This window comes from Numenius arquata, chromosome 4 (assembly GCF_964106895.1).
Source record: "Numenius arquata chromosome 4, bNumArq3.hap1.1, whole genome shotgun sequence".
Classification (NCBI taxonomy): domain Eukaryota; kingdom Metazoa; phylum Chordata; class Aves; order Charadriiformes; family Scolopacidae; genus Numenius; species Numenius arquata.
This window is the reverse complement of record NC_133579.1, coordinates 1,238,297-1,255,128: the sequence shown is the minus strand read 5'-3', so window position 1 is coordinate 1,255,128 and position 16,832 is coordinate 1,238,297. Positions and strand designations below refer to the sequence as shown.

General features: G+C 40.8%; 1 protein-coding gene across 1 annotated transcript in view; it reads left to right on the top strand.

Annotated features, from left to right (window-relative positions):
• The window catches only part of ZFHX4 (zinc finger homeobox 4), a 133,553-nt gene that overhangs the window by 95,075 nt on the left and 21,646 nt on the right, over positions 1 to 16,832 (top strand). The window contains exon 4 of the mRNA XM_074146429.1: positions 13,612 to 13,728. Within this exon, the coding sequence (XP_074002530.1) occupies positions 13,612 to 13,728 (117 nt within the window). The remainder of the gene's footprint in view (positions 1 to 13,611; positions 13,729 to 16,832) is intronic.

Genomic DNA, 16,832 nt, shown 5'->3' with positions numbered 1-16,832 from the left:
AGGATCTCTACCCAAGCTTCTTTGGGGTACTAAAGGGAGTATATCTCAAAAAAAGGGTTATTTAGACAGAAACATGTGGTGCCTGCAGTAATTGCTTCCTCTTGCATCCTCACATGGTTACCTGAAATGCTTGTCCTGTCTTTCATGTGTGGTCCTCCGAATTGTCCCAGGTCAGCAGTTCCATCTGACTGGATGTATCAGCAACCTAAACACAGCTAACTAGGGCTGTGCCTAAAAACCACTTGGTTAATTTTCACAGAATTTATTTATAAAAAAAAATATTCATAGAAGATCAAATCAAGCTCTTTTACCCATATCTAAAAAAGAACTCAAAAAGAACTCAACATTGTATACTTAGATGCTGTATGAGACTAGAATCTTTAGAGATGCGTGGATTAACAGTAAGCATCAGAATGTAATGTTTGGGGAGGAGGGGTTGGTTTTGTTTTGTTTTTTTTTTTTTTTAAGAAGGTACCTAAATTAATCTTGCTTTTATAATAAGCAACTTCACAGGGTTGGGGTGGGGTTTTTTTCTTATTTTGGAAGTTATTTGCTGCTTGCTTCACATCATGTTCCACTTTTCAAGTGAAATACTGCTATAAACGAGTGGCTGTTATAATCCCCAGACCTCAAAGCCCGGCACACATGGTTTTGTGAACACATGATCTGAAATGAGTGGAACTTTCTCAGTGTATTGGTAGGTTAGCGTGTATGGAGGATATATGTTTTACGAGGACTATAAAATCTGCTTGAAGGCCAGGTGTTGACCATCTACTTTGCATTGGTAAAAGGCCTCTGCGCCTAATGCATGGGGTTTTGCTGATTTCTCTGAGACTACGTAGAGCCTCAGAATTGCTCAGCTTTCAGTCCGTGGGTGCTGAGATAACTTCTGGAAATCAAATGTTTTGTGTTCACTTAAGCACATTTTTCTGTAGTATAGAATCACAGAATCATAGAATTTCCTGGGTTGGAAGGGACCTTTCAGATCATCGAGTCCAACCATCAACCCACCACTGACCAAAACCATCACTAAACCATGTCTCTAAGCACTATGTCTAACCATCCTTTAAATATCTCCAGGGATGGTGGCTCCACCACTTCCCTGGGCAGCCCATTCCAAGGATTGATAACTCTTTCAGTTTAAAAATTGTTCCTAATATCCAATCTGAACCTCCCCTGGCGCAACTTGAGGCCATTCCCACTTGTCCCATCGCCTGTTCCTTGGGAGAAGAGACCGACCCCCCCGGCTACACCCTCCTTTCAGGGAGTTGTAGAGAGCGAGAAGGTCTCCCCTCATCCTCCTTTTCTCCAGGCTGAACACCCCCAGCTCCCTCAGCCGCTCCTCACAAGACTTGTGCTCCAGACCCCTCACCAGCTCCGTTGCCCTTCTCTGGACACGCTCCAGCAGCTCAGTATCTTTTTTGTTGTGAGGGGCCCAAACTGGACACAACTATGACCTCTGAAGATTTGAACTTCTGTGAATACTCTTACTCAAGCAAAGCCAGTCCATGCCAATACTTTACAAAGGCTATTTATTATTATTATTTTTTTCCCCATTCTTCAGCTTAGTGATAACTGTGGGGCTGATGTATGCTGAGGTGATCAAAATATTGTGTTTCAAAGAGAAAACAATAAATGTCACAAATATAACACGTCTGCCCAACTGTAATTGTGCCTCATCTTTACTTGTCTCTTTCCATCATAAGGGAAGTTTTTGTAATTGCGACATAGATGAATTGACCGGTGTATGTCTGAGCACGCTGTTTGCAAACTCTAACAACATTATTAAATGTCATCAGTAGTGGCACAGGTATCTCCCTGTGTATAGAATAAACAGAAGACACTCTACACTCACCATGATGCTTGCTAACAGCAGTTACTGTTCCTAAATTCCTAAGTCCTGTTCCTAAATTAGCTAAGGCCGGGTCTAATGCGGTGGAGTGAATCAGTAAAATGTTGCACTTCTGTGTGAGGCTTTATTCATACCACCCCTGGGAACTTCCGAGCTTCAGCCTGATTTGTGCAGGAAAATCCTTGTGTGTTGCCTTACAGTCCATCCTTACGCATTTTATATGTGACGGATAATATTCAGATAACAATGTCTGTTGATCTCATATGCCTGAACAAGAAAAAAAGGAGGTTAATATATTGAAATAGTGGAGCAGTTCTGCTTCTGCCTCTCAAAAAATAATCAAGGACTAATATACACCTTAATTACACCTAATATACACCTTGATTGCACCTAATATACACCTTGATATACATCTAATACCACCTTAATTCAGCACCAGGTGTGTGCACGTGAAGATGTGGTCTGTGATTCCGTGGTCAGGTAGGGTTTCCCCCTTGCCTTTCGGAGCTGTGGATGGAGCTGCTGGGGCGGTGGGTGAATCGATGCTGCGCAGGGACGGCAGAAACCGCCTTTTCAGCCTCGCTGTGTTTGCCGAGAAATTCGGAAAGCATGTCGTGAAGGAGGCAGGGGATGCCAGGAAGAGAAATAATGGGGTATGTTTAAGACAACTGAAGAACTTCCTTCCATATCTGTCTCTGCTGGAGAGATTTCTATTTTTTTATCCTAAGCAGGTCACCTTACCCGGACTTTTCATAAGAGTTCACTGACTGTGTGGCCTTCATTTTCTGAGTGCTTGATTTGAGGCTGTGCTATAGTGTTAAATAAGTGCTGAACACACAGAGCTGCAAATGAAAGCAATCAGTGCTGTGCTTTGAGCATATAAAGTGCTGTATATTGCTATGTACTTGGGAAAAATTGGGTCCCATCTGTGTCAAACTGGGTTCTCCAAGTTAGGAGATTTTTTTTTTTTTTTTTAACCTCAATTTCTCTTTACCTCTCCTTTCTGAAACTGCAGAATCGCCTGCTCATCTCTTAGGACATAATGAAGATAAATTCATTAATGTTTGTGCGGCAATAAAAAGTCAATAATGAAATGAATAATTTGGCTTTCAGAATGGGTTGAAGAGTTGTAGTAAATAAAACGTGGCCATATGTTAAATAGTGAGAAGAAAACAAAATGTTGAATAGCTTTTCACTAAATAAGTATCAATAATTTTGTGCAGTCAATAGGGTGAGAGGCTTTGCCATAAGGTAGAGCTTGATCAGGAAATTAAAGGTTGTGTCACAAAGGAAGTGTTTTGGTGTATGTTTTAAGGTATTAGAGTACTTTACTTCTGTGATATTATTAATGGGTCTAAAAACATGTTGGGTGTTTTTTTCATCTCTAATCCCATAGTTATTTTTTAAAGACTTAAACTGGGAAAAATAAAACAGTTACCATGTAGCACTATACTGAAAGTAATATGAAACATCAGTGGGCTTGGGTTTGTTACACAAACCCCTTTTACTAGAGCTAATGAACCAGCTGAGGGTGGCAGGAGGTTTTTGTCCTTGCTGCGGACAAACGCTGGTGAAGCCAGAGGAAGAATTATAAGACCAAAAAATCAGGGATTTGATTTTGAATCATGGTTGACATCATGTTTTACTCACATTAATTTCCAATCTCTTTGCCTAGTAACCACTGTCCTCACCTACCATTTTTGTGCCACATCTGTCCTCCTGCTCTTTTTATACATGATTTTTCCCAGCAATCTCTATTTTTCTTACCTCCTTCTGCCACTCATTCTTCAGACATCCCTTCTCCATTCCTAGTCAGCTCCAGCTCCCTTCCCAACCCATCCCTGCGTGTGTCCATCCCCGCTGCTGCCAGCTTTGATGTTCCTGCACAAGCCTCTCAGTGTCTCTCAGTGTCTTTGCCTCATTTGCTTATTCCATTGCGGTGGTTTGCGCTTTCGGTCCCAGCCAGCTCTGTCTCCTGAAGGCCACTTTGCTGCTAGAGTTTGGTACGCTCCCGATTCTAGTCCCAGTTTTTTATTTCTAGTGCCTGTTTTTCATTTGATCCTAATTGCAACCTCAGTTTCTCCTCCCTTCCCCATCTCCTGGTCTTTCATGTTCTTTTCCCCAGACCGCATTCTGCTTACCTCTCCCCAGTTCTTCCTCTAACCCCAAAAAATCTCACTTCCATACTTCTTTTGCTCCTGCCAAGCCGCTGGCATGGAGGGGACGTGCTGCCCCTCCTCTCCTCTAGCAATTGGTTCCCAGGGCACTGAGCAGTGACAGCAGCAAAAGAATAATTAATAAGAATAAGGAGGGAAAGTTTGGTTTCGCTGTAGTAAGGATGCTGTAGCTGCAGTCTGGTTGCAGAGGGGAACTGCCAGAGGAATCTGTGTGAGAGAAGACCTATTTAAGCAACAGTTCCTCCATGAGGACGGCGTGTGCATTGTTTAGTGCACATCGGAACCGGGCAAAGAGGTTTGTGGGGGCTCGGTGGGATGTGCCTGAAGATGCACTTTGGTGAGCTCTCATCACAGTGGGAAGTGTGAGTGTGTTCAGTCATTATGGATTCCCAGGAGAATTTCATCTCTTCAGTACAAGCAGCTTTTCTGAGCACGGGTAAAGTAGAATTTTTCAAAGCTATATTGCTTGGCTGAATTTGGGCAGTTTAATCCAATGTGGCACATGACAGACATCATCCTGTCTGCCAAATTTTGGGTTCCAGTTTAACATCACTGGAACAGTAAAGTTTTCCAAACATATAAAATCTATTTGTCCTAATTCTATTCTTAGAAGTAGCTCAAATATTTTGGCTGAAATTTAAAAAAAAAAAAAAAAAGCCATATGATATCCAGCACAGATCCAGCACAGCCCATTTCAGCCCAAGCAGTTGAAGTTTGCTGAAGTTATAAGCAAGTGAGAAGGCAGATGTATGGTGGGAAGTCTACAGGAAGCTTACAGTTGGGTGGCCCTATAACTTGTCTAAAGTCATTATGAACAAATTTTAAGTTCGGGTCTCGTTCATAAAGCTTTCTCTGCAATATTTTCAGTGCTATCAACAGAGCCACTTCACAAGGCATCTCAGGGTCTTCCCTAAACTGGCACTGTAGATCTGTGCTCATTAGGCAGTTGCGAGCAGAGAGTCTACAAGCAGGAGATGTCCTTTGCTTCTGCAGAGACGGAATTATATTGGTGACAACGAAAATTAATGCCTGTGTAGGGTGTTATTTAAACTGTGTATGGGAGAAAGAGCATTCAAATTAGACAAACGTAGCAAAGGTAAAAGTAGTGCAGTATATACTGAACAGGGGGAATTAAGAAACTCGACTGAAGGAAAAGAAATGAAAGAAGGAGGGAAACATCTAGGTTTAGTAAAAAGAAAAATGGGTACAAATTAATCCACCCGTACCATTCTGTTGCCATGATACGGGAAGCTTTACAGCACGACTGGGTGACCTGAAATTCTTGACTTGGCACTGGGAGAACCCCTAGATAGAGCTGGCGTTTTTGAATTCAGAAAACCTGTGTGTGCAGTCTGCTCTATTTCAGTATTGATGAGTCACCCGTTATTGTGCTGAGAACTAATTGATATTGCTCATCTTCAGAGCATGCCATGCAAGTGTCTCCAGCAAATGTGCCGGTGGACTTGAGTTTCAGACCTCAGAGTAATCAATAGGATGGTGTCATTCCTGACCTCAAACAACGCAGCAGGAGAAGACTGCCTTTAAGTATTGAAGCACGGCACTGAAATTGAGAGGAACATGTAGGCTGTTGTGGATGAAGGGGTCAGAGATGTGTCATGTCGTGGCCATGGATCACAAACACACTAAAATACCATTGTATGAATCAGGAACATTCCACAGAACTGCATAATGCTTGAGTAATGGCACAGAAGTTTATGTCCCAGTTTTTCCCAGTTGGGACTGGAGGGGCCAAGGGAAGACAGTACCAGAAGGGGGTGGGAGACAGGAAGGAGGCAGGGACATACTGCTGGTTTTACTACTTTTGCTAGTTTTGATGAACAGGCATTTATCCTTTCCTCCTGTCTCAATAACAGAGTTTTACCAGGTGTCAGTACGCTATATTCTGTATAGTACAGCCACAGCGGAGGCAGAAACCCCAGTTTTCACGGGAGATTTTTGGAGGAATTTGTGGTAGAAGTCTTGGTGGAGATTCTTGCACATCACTCAATCATTGTGATCTGGGCTGGAGGGGAAGCTCAAAGCACCTGTGTTGTCTTTCCAAAAAAACAAAGACCACTTCATATATGCACGTGTTAAAGCAGACATACTTTTGAACTCTTAAGTTTGCAAAAAATTTTGTTGTTAATTTGCAAAAAATAAGCTTGTAAAAAAACCACGGACTGCTATATACGCTGTAGAATATTTGTCAGGTAACTGTGGAAAACAAACAAAGGAAAAACCCCAAAACAAATAATTCTGTAAATGTTATTTTTTAAAAATTCAGAAAGTGCTTATGTTCAGGGAAAATTTTATTCACTGTAAATAGATCACCTACTCTGCCTGAGACACTTAACATGAAGAAAGAGGAATGTAGTTTGCTACATGACAAGATATAGTACAAGAATTTATTCAGGTCAGAAAAAAGTATCCTTAAAAGTGGAAATAAAGCCAAAGTGATGTTAATAAAACTGAACATAGAGGTTGGCTAAGAGGAAAAAATGTGTGAAGGTACCTAGAAAAGCTAAACAGGAATTGTTAAGTGTCTCAGAAATAGAAAGCCTGCAGAAGAGGCGTTAGGTCTGCTAGACCACCAGAGAATAAAGAGTCAACCCAAAATGATCAGGAAATGGCAAAGAAAACAAATTCTTTTACTCTAGTATTCTCAAAAGACAAAGGATAAATATATGCACTAACAGAATTCTTTACAGATAATTTCAGAGACATACTGTTAGTGAGCCAAAAAGAGGTGAATAATTCAGAAAGGGAGTCTGGAAGGTGGATGAGAAGGATTTTACAGTGTATTTCAGAGAGAAACCCAAAAACCAAGTCACTAATAAAATATGTCATTTAAATGACATTTTAAAAGAGTTGTTAATTAACACTGTGGATTTCTTTGTAAATGCACTCTAAAGGATTATTCTGGAAACTGTGAACAGGAGAGCCAATCTCACCACTTACATGATGCGTTGGAAACGCAGCTCAAGGAGGAGGTAGGAAAAAATGCAAGAAATCAGGGAAGTGGAAGCATTTGTGTATGAAGGGGCGTTGAACACACAGATTGAACAGCAACACCAAAAAGTCAAACAAGGCTGAACAAGAGATACATAAAAAAAAGGTGGAAGATACTGTGAAGATCCGGCATGTTTCTGTTTTTCCCATAGCAAACTGGGGGAGGTCATGAGGAGGCTCTCATTGACTTCCTGAGCTGTGGGTCAGGCCCTTAGGCTGAGGTTCCCCCACTGCACGGCCAGCGTTCAGCCACAGTGCCAAGGTGAAAAGTCCCCACTCCAAACACTAAACTTCACTCTCAAATCCCTCCGTGGTCAGGGAGGAATTCCACAGTTCAGCCCGCGTGAAGTCCGAGTGGTGCCCTGAAGGTACCTGTCTCTCCCTGTGCCGGAAATTAGGCAGGGTGTATCCAGCATCTTGAATATGAGTTAACAACGAGGTTAAATTTTCTTTTCCAAATAATCTTGATGAAAATGTACTAGTCTTCAAGTCAGACAATGCTAGTGCTCTTCGTGCCTTGTGCTGATGGGGGAAACAGCCGTTTCTATGAAACATAATGGCAGCCAAAAAGAAAAGTCCCGATCAGTTGGAAAAGTCAGACTATTCTCTATTTAGATTCATGCTTCAATGCTTGTCTAGAGGTGGCCAAGTAAGAAAAGTATCCCTTTTTGCATAATAAATGATTAACTGTACATCTCCAATCACATCTGGAAAACATCGCTGAGTTTTGTTCTGAATAGCTGACATTCTCCGTTAATGGTTTTGTCAGCATATGCTGCTTTTGCCTCTTGCAAAATATTTGATAAAATTTTAATGTAGAAATAAAACAACAAAAATACAAAACACAGATTTTCCCATTTTCTGATAAATCAGTATGGCTCAGCATAAGCTTACCAACTTTTTTTCCCCACAGATTTTACACCATTATCAGAGTAAAACACACTTCTTTTCCTGATTTACCCTGAGACTACTGGAGGGAGACTAGAAAGCAGTCAAATCCCAGCCAGCAATGAGAAAAAGGGAGAGCTTGCTCAGCAGCCGGGCTGGAAAGGACACCCCACCCCTCTAAACTTCTGGGGAGAGCATTCCTTTTCCTTCTCCAGCAGCTGGAAGCAGACTGTGGTTTAAAAAAAAGAAGAAAAAAAAAAGTAGAAAATACTTGTTTAGGAAATAATAAAGAACTGGGACAATTAGCTGGTATGATAATGAATCTTTTCTACCTTGAAGAGCTGAGAAGCAGAAAGAAGTTGGGTGGATGAGAGTTGCCTCTCAACGGGAGTGGGGAATTCGGGCTGCGGAGAGGGGTGGGGGGATGACGTGGGTGTGATTTGTGACACCCCTTGGGAAGGAGCCACCACGGTCTTCTCTGACACAGCGATGTGTTTCAACCAGAAGAAAACAAGCATCAGACTGCCATAAAAATTCAACTGGTGCACCACAAAACAAAATGGTACAGTTTAACACTAACTGCCAGTTAGTAGTTTCTGGTCAATGCGACGATCATCACTTAATTATAGGCCTGTTTGCGGGAAGTTCAGCATTCTGACAGCTAGAGTTTGGAATGTAGCACAGTGATTAGAAACAGTTATTAACGGGTTGGTGCCCTTATTCCCCTTGAGTCTCTAAATGAGAAATTAGAAGTCCTATTTGAAGATGAAATATGACCACTAGAGGATGCAGTCAAGATCCTGGCTGAGTGGGGATTCCTCAGTCATCCTATTCCTCGCTCATGCTCTGCAAGACCAAGCAGAAAATAGAACAAATACTTTCTGGAATATTTGGGTGAATAAATGCCAATCGAGAAGTCCGGGAGAATTTGTCAACTAAGTAGTGTAACTAGGATAATCCAGAAGCAAATCCACAAGTCCTGCTTTTAGTTAATTTTTTTCTTCTCTGGCATATTCTGTGGGGTTTTCTTCATTTTCTTTTGTTAGTTGTTCCTCCTTTCCCTACATCATATGTTGTCTCTATCCATCCCTCCGGTCCACCCTTCCATTACCCTTTGCTAGTGGTTACGTTCTCATCCTGATGGTTAACTTCAATACACTACAGGAATTATCTCACTCTACAGTTGAACCTGGAATACACCTGTACTGAAAACTTACGGGTAACTTTGATTCAGCTATTTATTGATCATATTGAATAACAAACCCCAATTATTTTTTTAAATCACCCTCTCATTTTGTATTTACTCACTTACTACTTTAGTCGATTGATTTGTTCTTTCCCCATCCATCCGGCCCTCAGCCACAAACACTTTCTTAATCTTGCTTTCTCTCTCATAACCACAATTACTCACCCACAACTAGTAGATCATCCTTATTTAGGAAATTACTTGCAATTTGGAGAGGGCTAAAGGGATACCAACAACAGCAACAACAACAAAAAAATCCAGGACCAAACCAGGAACTACTGGCTGTTGATTGGTATATCAGTGATGTAAAAAAGCCCCAACCAAAATCAGCCCTTGAAAATAATACGTTTCTTAAGTAGATCTGAAGACAAACTCCCAATGCATCAGTTCCCTACATCAGTAGGGAAACTTCTCTGATAAAACACAGGGAAAGGGGATTGATACACCTCCATAATTATCACAATGCATTTAAATTAGAGGAGAGAAGATTGTTTCAGCTTGGCCATGTCTTATTTCAGCTATTCAGTATTTTATTTCAAAAAATATTACTTGTTTCTCTATACCTTCCCTTAGCTGTGGCTGATGCATTCGTTCCTTTACTTGCATCTCAGTAAATCAGGCGTTTCTGATCTGTGTGTGAATATTCATCTAATTTTGCTGCGGTATCTGCTGTTCAGCTTTGGCTGAGGCCTGGCTTTTGCAATTGAAATCATCACACATCTTGACTTCATCAGGCTGGGGAAGGTCACAGGGGTCTTCCTTCATAAAATCGGTATAAAATTGGGGCCTGAGAATGTAGATTAACATATTAAAGTGCATGATGTAAAATGTATAATATACAACACCAGCTGATTAACGTTACCTCTGAAGCTTAACTTTCCCGGTTTCCCTTATTGTACGGTTTGAGTGCAGACTGCTAACCTCGGGTTTGCGTTTAATTCTAAGTCAGTTGTGAGGAAAAAGGTTGATAATGGCTAAACTCAAGAGATCCAACATCAAAAGAAATTTTCAACATTTGGACAAAATAAAACCAGGTGTGAATAAAATATCATATTGCAATAGTAAGTGTTATTAAAGCCATTAAAGTACATTTGAATCCAGTGTTCTATTCATTTTCAAAGCTGACATTTGTAAATGTATGCAGGCAGGACTCTTGTAAATTTAAAACAGAGCATTAGGACTTGTTCTGGAATCTGCAGCACCACCACAGTGTATTTTTTTGATACATGATAATTCATAATTGTGTCTTTGAGCAGGGGCTTGTTGTTTAGCATAGGAAGTAAGAACAAAACTGTTACTAAAAAGAGATGTTTGTAGCATCTTGGCATAGGTGTGTGGTGTCTTTGATAGCACACTTCATTACACATCCTCAATAGCTGTTCTAACAAATGCTCTTAAGGATTATTTTTTTTTTTGGTAATTTTCTAACTGCTTTTAAGTTAGAGCTGTTGTTATTTCCATCTTGTCCCTTTGATAAATGTCACGACAGTGTGAATCGCAGACAGCCTTTCTCTAATTCTGAAGGAAAATAGGAGAAGTTGTATTATCATTTCTGTCTATGAAATTTGTTTCTGAAGTGAATGCCATACATATTTCTGAAACGAATGCCAAATGCATTTTCTAGAAGTGAGTGCCACTGAAAGCCAAGGCAGGCAATTTATACATGCATAATAATGATATTAATTTTTATGGTGTGTATAAGTTACATTTTGATTAGTTTTTTGCATGATTAAAAATTTGCAAAGCCTTTATGGCCCCCAGGAGCCTACCTGTAATAAACAGCTCTCACCTTCCAAACCATAAAACAGGTCTGCAGTACTTGAACATTAGAGCTAATTGCCTTGGTACATCAAAGGGAGCACCACAAGACTGAGAAAAATCACAGAAGGAGGGGGGGGTGCTGGGGGGCGGGGGGCAGTTTCACCTCCAAAGGTTACGTGTTTGTGGCTTGGTGGAGCCCTGTAAAGTTATGGCCTCAGAACTGCTGTTTGCGATTAAGTTGATGGGGAAAGTCTATCCCGCAATCTCTCCCCGCTGCTGACACAGAGCCTTTGTTCACATTCAGATTTCTCAAACTGTTGCCAGGGTCAGGCCGAGGTCAGACACGGCGATGATGTATAGGAGAACATGTCTGGGAATTTCTCTCACACTTAAAACACATACCAGAAAAAACAGGAGAGCACCCTGCAAAAATCCTCTGATGAGACCCAGATGATACTGTAGCTTTTCTTTTAGTACCTTCATAATTTTCTTTCTCTTTGCCTGACACACACACAATGTTTTATTAATGTGTGCCACGATAGCCCTTACAATTTTATGTCCCCTCAAGATAAGGACACTCAGTAGCACTTTGACACTTCATTTTCCAGCCCAGGGGGATTGGGCCAGTAAATCTAGTAAAAGCGGCAACGCGTCCCTTCCCAAGGATGAGTCGGGAAGGGGATTGCCATGGGCGGCGGGAGGAGGCGGATGGCAGCCCGGGGTGTGAGCGCCGCCCGAGCCCGGCGGGATCACAGGCTGCCAGCATCCCGCATCCCGCATCCCGGCAAACACAGCCCCGCTGCCCACCCTGTTTGATCAGCCACCGTCGCGGGAGGGGGCGGGGGACCTCAGCGGGGAGAGCCCTGAAACAGCACGAGGGGGTGGGACGTTCCATTCTGATGGAAATGTTTTAATTTTTTTTTTTTTTTTTTTAATATATACAATTATTTTTAAAAGAGGGGACCATCTTTCTCCCTGCTTTGTTCCCCAAAGTGGATGCGCGTGCTCAGCCCTCACCCATCGCCTTCGGAGCTCAACCCAAAACACATTCATCTGCGGGTCAGGGTTGTGGTTTTTGGTTTTGTTATTGTTTTGGGGGTTTTTTTTGTTGTTGTTGTTGTTTTTTGTTTTTTTTTTCTTTTGGGTTTGGTTTCCAAAATTGCAGCTGTGTCTTTCTCTTTCCGATTCACAAAAGGGTTTATAGTCGAGGATGGGGTGGGTTCGGCACATCCATCCGGGGGCTGCTTGCCCAGGCACCACGGCTCCAGCCCCTGGCTGGCAAGGAAGGCACTAAGCAGCAATTTTTTTGTGCTCAGCTGCTACATATGACAGAGGATATTTCATTCGGCTGTCAGAATGTTATTAATAAAACATGGGGTGCGAAGAGGGCCACTATTTCCCCTTTCAATCACTATAGCATTTACAATGAAAATTTTATGCAGTGTGTAATTTTCAGTTAATGCTTGACACTTAAAATGTCGGTAGCTGCATTTTGTATGGTTCCTGAAGGGTTAATTGTATCATGTTCCCTGCATAAAAGCTCTGCTTATCAAAAGTGAATAGAAGAGTGTATGCAAATGTGTGTCTGTGACCTTTTGCCTTTCCAGGGTTAATTTATATGGTCATTAAAGATTTTATGAAATTGAGCGGCCTGGTGCTTCCAATCCCATTTTACCTTCACCTCCTAATTTATATAATTCCTACCTGGACTGGGAAATATGATTTTTTTTTTTTTTTTTTTTTTTTTTTGGAGGGGGGGTGTGTGTGTGCTGCAATGAAGCCAGCATGCTGTGCTGCAGGGAGTTGCAAGTCTGGTTATCTGGCATTACTCAGATTGCTAAAAATTCATTAAAAAGTGACATCAGCGCGGTGAGAGACAAACGATGGCGGGATGAAAAGGAACAGTGGGCCTTTCACGGATTAGTGCCACGCAGCCCCAGCACAGGAGCTAACTGCATAAACAGATTAATCCACCAGCAGCGGCAGAGCTAAGATTTACCGAATAATTAACTGGTGTGGAGTTACCGGGAAGGTTTGCGGGCAGTGGCGAGGTGCGGGTGCCGCTGCCTCCGCCGAGGCCACGCACCAAAGTTCCATCGTTCGTCCCGAATGGCTCCCCCTGGAGACAAAACCCGAGACTTCTCCCGCAAAGCCAGAGGTTTATATTTAATACAGTACCTAATACCTAATACTTACTTACCGCAATTAGCGGGATACTGCCGCACTAATAGGATTTATATTTGAATTCCACCCCCTCCCTTTTTTTTTTCTTTTTCTTTCTTTTTTTTTCCCCCTCTTTTTTTTTGGCTCCAGGATGGGTTTTTACACGTGCTGGCTTTTGTTCCGGCCTGTGTGGGGGGGTGTGGGGGTGTGTGTGCAGGCGTGTGCGGGTATTTTAACACAAATCACTTCTACCCAAAGAATATGAAATGACAAGCTTTAAATCTGTCACGCTAGTGGAGAGTGGATGCTCTGATAACGACGCGGTCAGAGTTTCTGGGTAGATTTTGAAATATTGCAAATTATTCGTAATTAATGTTCAACCTCTTTAAAGTGCTGTTATTTCCTTTTCCCTCTTCTCCCCCTTCCCCCTTCTTTATACAGGCCATATTTTTTTTAAGTGCTGTTAAATGGTGACTGGGTTTCTTTTCTAAGATCATTTCTGTGCTTATCCACAGAAGAACAAGGTGAAGATACGGAAGGGGCTGCTAAAAGTACATCAGTGGCTGTTGCTGATGATAAAGACTCAAGCGAGAGAGACAATAGTGAAGGCAAAAAATCTTGTAAAGACTCTGGTAAGATGTCTAGAATTTTGTCTTTCCCCCTTTTTTTGACTTATGAAATGCTCTTTCATTTTAAACTAACTGGACATTCCCACTACTATTCATCGCATGTGCATTTTGCATGTGATTTCTATCAGTAGCCTCCCATTGACCTATTTTTAATCATAACCATCTGACAGGATAGATGCGGATAAGTTGAAGAATATTACAGGACGACCAGTGAGATTATTTTTTAATCAAATCAGTTTGTGTGCTTGTAATTTTTTAAGCGCCTTTCATTAATCTTAGCTGTACTTGTGATTCCTCTGATGGCATATTAATTTTTCATAAGCATAGGATTAGGTACCACTTGATTTTTTTTTTTTCTTCAATCAGGTTTTGCCCCCCTTTTAACCCAAAGAATGTGGGGTTTTTTTGTTATTATTATTTTTTGCTCTTGCTCTCTGATCAGTTACTCCCAAGAATCTGGCCTCTTCCTGGGCATTTATTTGAGGCATTTCGAAAAAAATACACAAAATCCAGTGAAAAAGTTTACAGATGATTCAGCCTAAGAAAGAGGAAATATCATTGAAAACGGATTATGGGTTGGGTAATTTTGATCTCCTGGAATAGACAAAGCCCAGTAATGAAAGCTACTGTCTTTGAAAACAAAACCCCTATGTCATGACATTTACTTGTGCACAAACAAACCCAGGGCCAGCATCTGGTGTAGATACCCAAGGCTTTTTCTGTGTTTGATTTGGCAAATATGTGACTTCATCCATGCTTTTTATGTATGAGATGGAAATCTATGGTCACGATGAATATTACATTGGCTACTTTTGCCTCACGCTATACCTAGTTACATTATGTTGGATTCACTGAAGCAGAAGAAGTGCTGAAACAGGTTGAAGCCTATTAGTTTCAGGTAGTCATATATCTTTTCCTCGTACGCCAATGACAGCAGCATACAAAGGAGGTTGTATGCCCCATAAAGACATATAGTTGTAGGGGAGAAATCATTTTACACAGGAGTTTCTTTACACCCAAGTTCTCCCATACTGTAATTTGCTCTTTACATATTAAACCTTTTTGGATTTATCCCCCCCCCAAAATATCATAGGTGCCCTTTCTATGCCGAATCAATTTATAAGACTGACTTAAAGATTAAAGCTTCCTTCAGGTTTGCTTGTTGATGTGCTAAGGTCAGTACCCATCACACTTCAGGGCCTCAGCTCCTCTTCAGTGGCTTTATTGTTTGAGATCGAGAGACATGAAGAAAGGCCGATGATGACAAGTGTGATGTCGAGCAAGAAACTGTGTTGTGGTTTAAAATATATACATGTATGTATATATATATCCCGCTTGGCTGGATAGGTGTCTTCAGTGCAATGAAGCCACGTTCCCAGGTGGACATAGGTCTTCAGGGGCTGTCCTGGACCCCCCCCCAGGAGAGATGTGACAGCCACCTGCGTTTCCCACCATGCGCTCTGCCCAGGGGACACTCTGAGCCACTCCAGGGAGCTCAGCAGCCCTCTCTTTTTCTGGGGCAGGACCATTTATAGTTGCTCAAGAAAGAATACGGTATTAAAGCTCCAGCCAAGGAAAAAAAAAAAAAAAAAAAGATGGAATCTAGAAAAAATACTGAAGGGGAATTCTCAAAATTCCATCAGGATTAGCTGCTCATAAGGGCCAAGTTTAATTAGGACAAACCTATATCCAGATGCCTACTGGGTGCACTACAAAAAACCAGCATAATTGTTCTGCATTCCCGTGCCAGCAATTACACAAATAACTTTGCAGTAAGATTCATATGAAAACAAGGGCTGAAATACATGATTGCCTTTGTGCTTCGCAGGAAACAGTTCGCGCTGTAAAATCCTAAATCTTTCAGAAACTTTTATTTTCCTAATCTAAATTAATTCTGCATATGTAACGTTCAGACCATCATCTTAATTTTCACTCAGCTGACAAGTATTTCTAATGACTGCATAACTGCTTATGTATAATTGAATGTTAATTTGGGCTTTCTCATGAATTGAGTGTTGCAACTCTTGCCAAAGAAATCTCAGGAAAACCAATAAATTAATCACAATACTAACAAGTTAGACAGGAAAGTGGTGTGACCCCTCTTTAGCATGGAATCTATTAGAGGAGAAAGGATTAACATGTATTTAGTGGCAGCGTGTTTGTGTAAGCTGTTGTGCTGTATTGCTTACCTTATCTCGAGGAGTGGAGCTTTCAAAATGAGACTTGGCAATATGCAAGTTATATTTGTTGAATATTCATTCAGAACAGGAAAGCCTACTAATGCCTCATTTATATTGTCATTTAAATCTAGTGCCACTTTAGATTAATTATAATCCAAATTACAGCTCTATGCAGTGCAAGAATTAATATGGAATTTATCCAGATTAATACATTTGCATTGAAAATGTAATATGTCTCTGCCATGGCTAAGGGGAGCACTTTTTAATAAGGTAGTAAACATGAGGAAGGATGGAAATTAACCTTCATTATTGCAATGAAAATTATCCTTTCATTCTACTCTAATTAGAAAGAATACTCTACCAGTAATTATAATTTTAGAATTATTTTGAGGCTGAATAACATCATCTGATGTGTCAAAAGTCTTAAATTATGCAATCTTTATCAAATACATAGATTCATAAGTAAGAAAGTAGTATTTCAATCATGGCTTTTCCAGGATTTGTTTTTCACTAGTATACGTATTTTAATAACTTTCTCCTTCTTCTTAGTCACATAAACGTGGGGTTTTTTATTTATTTTGGAGTTTCAAAAACATTACGAAGGTGGTGGCATCTGAATTGCAGTGAATTATGTCATTTTTATATTAGCAATCTTACACAAGTCAAATAATTCTGTAACTGACAGGCAATCATTGACTACTCTATTTCATGACACTTATTTATAATTAAACTTAGTTTTTGAGGTAAATGTATTGAAATGACATTATTCACCTAAAATAATGTTGCGTATTTTACGTTATAAAATGAATTACAGTTGTGTTTCACAAGTAAAGAAAGAACACAAGAAATAACGTGTCTCAAGAATTGAAAGTGTTGTTTAAAACGTGGATGACGACAGGATTTAGTCTTTTTTGGCAACTGCCCAGT